This window comes from Falco punctatus (assembly GCF_963210335.1).
Source record: "Falco punctatus genome assembly, chromosome: 7".
Classification (NCBI taxonomy): domain Eukaryota; kingdom Metazoa; phylum Chordata; class Aves; order Falconiformes; family Falconidae; genus Falco; species Falco punctatus.
In genome coordinates, this window is record NC_137587.1 from 25,030,309 (window position 1) to 25,037,239 (window position 6,931).

General features: G+C 38.1%; 1 protein-coding gene across 22 annotated transcripts in view; it reads left to right on the forward strand.

The window, feature by feature from the left end:
* The window catches only part of IFTAP (intraflagellar transport associated protein), a 48,652-nt gene extending 42,179 nt beyond the window's left edge, over positions 1-6,473 (forward strand). For all 22 annotated transcript variants that reach the window (XM_080397527.1, XM_080397532.1, XM_080397531.1 and 19 more), the window contains one exon: positions 187-6,473. In XM_080397527.1, coding sequence (XP_080253653.1) covers positions 187-339 — 153 coding nt within the window. In that variant the 3' untranslated portion in view covers positions 340-6,473. The remainder of the gene's footprint in view (positions 1-186) is intronic.
* Positions 6,474-6,931: the final 458 nt, after the last annotated feature.

Genomic DNA, 6,931 nt, shown 5'->3' on the forward strand with positions numbered 1-6,931 from the left:
ATGGCTTAAATTAGGTCAAATTGAATAATTGAATTTATTCTCTTACTTAAAAAGAGCTTAATCAGCTGAGAGTGCTAGAGTCAGAAAAATTAGTTTAATTAAATATTAATTAGAAGTTTGTATTTTGGGCTCCCTTATCATCACTTGCAGCAGTATTATTTATGTGTCTGTTTTTCCTTACTACAGCTACTAGGGGATGATGTTCAACCATTCTCACTGGATGAAGAATTTGATTATGATGATGTGGCACTGACCCCTAAGTTCTCTGAAGCTGAGCTGAAGGCCATTGTAGAATTGTCTGAAGAGAAGAAAATGGGGACAGTTGTGAAGTCAGCATGAGCTGAAGACTGAGTCAAAGGCATTCTTTGCAGTGCTGTTGAGATAATATTTTTAGGGGGTAAATCTGTCTCTTCATTGTACCCTTATTTACTGTTTTTATCTGTGTCGTCTGTAAATGACATCCTCGAGATTTACTTGTTCTACCAAGGTGCCTCAGAGCCTGAGATTGCCTTTCCCTGTACCTCCTCTGAGTCCTGATGAAAACACAGAATAGGAAGATGGTGCTTGCCCAAAGTTGCTTGTATAGTAGCCCTTCAGCCAGAGAGGAAGTATTTCCATTCTTTTTATATGTTATTACACTGACCTGCTTAGGCATTCAGGTTGGCTAAGGAGGTCTGTATTTGTCCCCAAACCCGACGGGATTTTTTTATAGGTCAGTCACCAGATTTTTAGGCCCCAGTGCTCAGCTACTTTGCTGTTTTTTAGGTGAAACAAGGCAGTTGGAAGGATGTCTCAAATGACAGCCATAAATTCCCTTTTGTGGAAAAATCCTTGAGTGGACCGTATCCTGTATTGGCTCAGGCTAAGTATGCTGGAGTAATTGGCTCCATAGGACCAAAACAAGCTGGTGGAATTCAGAACAGCGCTATGGCTACTCTTGCTTATATCTGGTACTGACAGTTTCTGACTAGTGCAGAGCTAGTCCTAAACTGCCTTTTACTTAGTTCTTTCTGTAATGAAGATAAGAGCTTCTTGCAGCTGACAAGTCTATAAACTCTTCTCCTATCACTGTAAGACTTAAATATACAGAGTTATATGAGTGAATCAATCTGGGAGTATTGGGATTTTTTCTCTGTCTTTTGAGTTACTTCACTTCTGCAGAGGAATAAATATTCCTGTTTCCAATAAGCTTTTTGGGGTGATCAAAATTGGTGTGGTGCAACTCCTAACAATTAAAACACGAACTGCTACAAAAAGCCTTCCGCACAGAGGAAAAAATAGTGATCTCATCCATTTAAGGAACTGACGTTGAAAGGCTGTCAGATTATTGGGCTTTTTGCAGGTTATGGCTTACACTTAGCATCACTGAAATGCAGCAAACTCTGAAGTTGAGTAAAGGTCAGGTAGTATGGGTGGGAGAGTGCATCTTTGATATAAGGTAGTATGTACTCTTGCTACGAGGTGTTTGGAATTAATTTTTTTCAGCTTACTGTAGAAGCTTTGCTATTGAGGCTTGGTTTAACATAATAACACTGAATTGTATTGTTGGTCATTTTCTGGTACAACTGCATTAGCTCAAGTTTATTGTCCAACATTTTGTTGTTGGCCTATCTCCATTATTTCTGAAGTGGGTGATTAACATGATGAATATGGTAAGAGTGCCTGAGCAGACAGACTATAGGCCAAACCACTAGTTGTTTAAAGGCTCTGGATGAAATCCCTGTGGCCAGTTGGCTGCTCCATTGTCACCAGTTTATAGAAGCAAAATAGGTGCTTTGATGCTCCAAAGGAAATTTACTGGATCAATAATTTTGTAGACCATAATCACATGCCACTAAAATCTGAATAGTGTTTGTTTTGAGGAATAGTATTTACCTCAGTTAAGGGGATATAATTTAAAAATGAGATTAACAAGAACCAGAAAAGAAAGTGGTCTCAGGCAAGATGTTTAAGGAAAGTGATACAAAACTACAAGTATATTTAGAAAAACTGGTCTGTATAGGACCTTGTTGGTAGAAGGTAATGAGAAATTTATATTTAACATTGCACTCCGAAGGATGCCTGTGCTGTACTTAAAACAGTTTTGATGCAATTGGCTGTATAGCAGATACTGTTGTTTGGGAAACTTTTTTTTTTCTCTTTTATAAATGGGAATTAATTTAAATGTGAATTTTAATTAATTAAAATAATAAATTAATTCATTTAAATAGTGAAGTGTTTTGTTGAACCCAAGATATTTTGAATTAAGTTTCAGATCCAACTGGTATTTTGCAATGAAACGTACAGCTAAAAATTCCTGAGCAGATCTAATTATTAATTCATCTTCTTCTGGAAGACACAGATGATGTGTATAAATGGGAGGGATAAGAAGTATGTTCTGGAACAGATCCATGAGTAAATCTGGGAGGAAGAAATCGAGAACTTCTCTACAAAGATAGCAAGGTCAGCTTTTAAAAGCCTCAACAGAAAAATAAGGGAGACGACTTCACTAACTTATGTATGTATAGGAAAGATAAAGTAAGGAACCTTCAGTCTAAGAGAACCTTTGTGTAAGAGTTTGCTGTCCTGCACACAAAGAGTCAACTGTAAATGTGAACTTTTGAGGGTTTCTGAAATGATGAATTTGGCACTTTTTTGGTGTGCTTTTTTAGAAAGGTATGAGACACCCAAACTGTTGGAATCCTGTTGCCAGTAGAGTTAATAAAAAAACTTGAAGTTCATAATGATCTTCAGGCCAAATCAGCTCCAGAATCTCTTAAGTGCATTTTCTATTCATTTCATTATCAATTTTTCCTGGTACATCAGGGATACATCCAGCACTCAGTTTCTTCTCTCACAGGCAGGTGATTCTCTTACCAAATGTTCAGAGTACCTATTATGCTCCATAAGTGTCATTCAGTATAGTCATTACATGGTTCTGTTTGATATAAAGGAACACTTTGCTGCAGAATACCCAACAAAACTGGAAGTCTAGAGACATCCATCTTATGCAGAGAAATGGGGATAATTCACGTACATTTACACCACTTATGAGTTAGATTTTTGCTCTTTGTTAACAGAAATGGGTATCACAGTGGAGATTAGGCAGTGTAGTCTACATTTTCTGAATATGACATTTTATTGGCCTGCCCCTTTGGTTGTTTTTGGCTTCTACCTTTCATTTGATTATCCTTCACAGAGGAGGCGTATTTTCTTCTTTGCCATTACGAGGTTGTCATTTTTAAGAACATACTTTATGTGTTTGTTAAATTTGATACATGTACATAGAGTTAGTTATTGAAATTGTTTCAGTGTTTGTCAGGTGGTTTGGAGTCTGATTAATATATCTTTTCTTCTTGTAACTTGTATTCTCTTTAATATTTAATATTGTCAGCAGGGGTTGGTGAGGGACCTTCTCTTTTCTATTTATGGTATTTTCTAAACATTTTTCCTCTTTTCCTAAAAAAGTAAAGGCAAAAGTCATGCATAGAACAGGAAACTTCAAGGGCTACTTGGTTTTGACTTAGGGGCTGCTGGAGTAGGGAATATGATTTTCTCCCTACCACACTGACAATAATTTTGAACTGCAAAATCTCTGATATTGGGTGAACCCATTGGAGGTGAAGGTCGTGTGGTGCATCTCTCCAATCCCTTTGTATTCATGACTTCACTGATGTCTAAAGTGCAATGGAGTTATGCATCCGTACTGGTCAGTGAGCTTGTTGTTTACTCTGTTTTAAACTTGTTGTTTACTTGGGTGTTAACAGAAGGATACTGACTGTTTCTTTACACAGTCTTGATGGAGCCTGAGTTATGGGGAGGAACTCCTTGAGTTTATGGGAAGTGTAGTAGTCCTTCCACTGAGGCAGGAATCTGAAGGGTTGTTTCCTTGGCTGGTGTGGTGCAAGCTTGGATATTAATGCTCAGAGTTACTCCTTGTGGGTGTAAAAGGAAGAGTAATTATTTGCCGAGATAATGGTTGTGAAAGAATAAGATAAAAATTGAAGAAATGAAAAGAGATGCAGACAACTCTGACTCAGACATTGTTAGTGTTCTAAATGTATTTTTGTTTATGCACAAAGGTATCATTATGTACACTTGTATACAGATAGTGCCTCTGAAAGAAAATAATTTTAGTATGAAGAGTACTTACTAGATAATTCAGAACCTTTTGAAGAAGATGGCATGGAAACAAATCCCTGCTCTTATGGAAAAGACCCTTTGATCCTCTGGCCTTGATTTTCTGCTGCTATAAACTGGCAGAACTCCACTGAGGCCATTTTTATTCATACAGAGCAGACAGGACCCTGGTATTTACAGTCTTAGCTGAAAGAATATGGAGCCAAATCAATTTCTGATTTAACTTTACTTAATATATAGCTATGTATATGACCCATTATCATTATGGGAAAATATTTAAATGAAGAGCCAGTGCACATGAAATGTAAAAAACATATCTTCAACTGTTCACATACTAATTCTACAGAGGTTGTTTTGGAGTTTTTGTAGTGGTGTGTGCTTAGAACATTGCTTTTTGCTTTAACAAAAATATCACATACATTTTCAAGTCCTGTTCAAATCATGAAACTTGATTACATACATGACTACTAAAGATTCCCACCTCAAGGTGTTTTTTTTCCCCTCTGCATCTTGGCAAGATTTGAAAGTGGACTTTGCTTTGTCTTGGAATTGTTTTAAAAAGGTCTGACATTCTTTGTGAAAACATACACTTACAAATGTGGACTCTCAGTGATGCAACACTAAATGCAGAAATAAAAACACGACCAAATTCTTAGTTATTCAGCAACTCATGTACGTCATGGAGTAGCTAAACTGCAACTTAGTATCAAAGTCCCTGTTTGATAGCAGGCTGATTTGTAGCCTGTTGTCCTCTACCTTCAGTTTTAGTCTGGAGTCTAAGCAGTAGCATGGTCCTACCTGGGTATGAGTTTTTACATCCCAGTTGGAAGAGACTGCAGGACAATGAATTTCCGCTGACCAAAGAAGCTGAACCAACAGACTTGTATCTGAGCTCCATGCACACTCCAACGTGCTGAATAATTCAGCCGAGTGTGGCTGTTCACCTCTGTTCAGCAGATTTGTGTTATAACCATTGTGAATGTGATAGTCCTGAAGACGTGCAATAGAAAAGTGGTGGCTGACAGTGGTTGGGGCTGGGATTCATTGGAACCTGTTCACTTTCTGGGGCCACGCTGACCAGGTGGCTGACTGCTCCTTTGCAGGCGGGGCTTCTGCCTTGGTGTGTTCAGTGTAAGTGAGGAACCCTGTGACAAGGGTTTCTCGCTGGCCTCAAGAGGTGAGCTCCCTGCGCTGCCGAGCAGAGTGCTTGCGATAGCGGAGGGCATTCCCACCACAGTTGCTTTCTTGTGGCAAGGCATCAGTTAGCACAGGTGGCTGTGAGGTGCCACGTGTGCCCTGGGTGCCTCTTGGAGGGATGCGCTCTCTCACTGAGCGGCTGCTGCCTTTGCTGGTCTTGGGCACATGTAGTTCTCCCAGGTGCTAAATGTCTGCCCATCCCTTGGAAAAACAAGACAAGATGGTTTGCTGTGAAATGGTGTGAAGTTGTAGAACATCTCAAAAGATGATGAGTTTGGTAAAATTGTGATTGCTGGCTGTTGCAAGTGACACCTTGTGTTTTGCTGGCAAGGTACTGTAAGCCAGCATTGCAGGTGCATGAGCTGTGAGATGCCACAGAATTAGACTGGAGATAGTTTTAGTGCTTGTTTATGACAAGTTTGCAAGAAGAAAAGCAAGTGTTAAAAGGTACTGTCATTTTTATAGACAGGTTACTTTATTTGCAATTGCAGTGCCCTGCAGTTACAATGGAAATCAATTTTAATGCCTTATGAAAATGCAGAAATACTTGTCTCATTTACAGCACTTCCAAAAAGGATAGATAATAAAATTCCCCTGATTAACAGTCTATAATTTTATGTTCTCTGTGGTGTCTTGTTTGGTATATCTAGCCACATAAATGTTTCAAAATAATAAGCAAAGACAGATCTGAACAAAATCCCTAAATCTAACTTCACGCTGAATTTCAGGTTGTAGAAACTCTCTCTATATATTCAAAGACCTCTTTGATCTGAATATTCCCAAACTTTGGGAAAGTAGATACTCTACTCTAAAAGTCTCTAACCAAAAATGTCTCAAGCAACCATTTATTACCCATCTGGACTTACAAAAAACCAAAGCAGTCAGGGTCCTGCCTATATAAAAAGAGCCTATGGAGGATAACAATTGGAATAACTTCACTCTATTAGAAGATAACAGATAAAAGGATTCTAAAGGTAGAATTAAAGGCAGAATCATATTCTTCTGGAGAATGAACCATACTAAAATATTCTGTTGACTTCATACAATTCTTGAGAACCTTTGAATGCCCGACTGAAAAATTAGTGTAATCATTTTGTAATTCATGTGGATTTACAACACAGTTATCTCTTGAGCCATTAAAATGAGATTAAAAATTGTGTGGGATTCTTCAGTGTATTTTGTGGCAGTGCTAATACTCTAAATTACGGCTTTAGCCTCATTCTATCATACGTTACAACAGAGTTTGTTCTTTTGTGGCTCTTGTGGTTGAGGACGGGTGGCACTCTTTCTGGAGTGCAGGTGGTACCTGTGGCAAGTAAGCAAGTAAATTTAATAAGTTTTCTTGAATCCATCTACTTTTCTATCTCTATGTATAAAATGGTGTAATATGCGATATGATATGCGTAATTCTTAGAAAGAGACAAGTGTCATTTATTATCTTGCTTATGCTCTTCAGAATAAGGTAGCTAGAGGAAAAATTCTACCAATTACTTGGAAGTGTTGATTCTGCCATTTAGGTTTGCTGCAGATTGCACATTTGTTCTTTGAAAGAGAAATGTTGAAATGCATTTTTTCATCCTCTTTTTCTTATTTTTGTTTTTGTCTTTCCTATGTC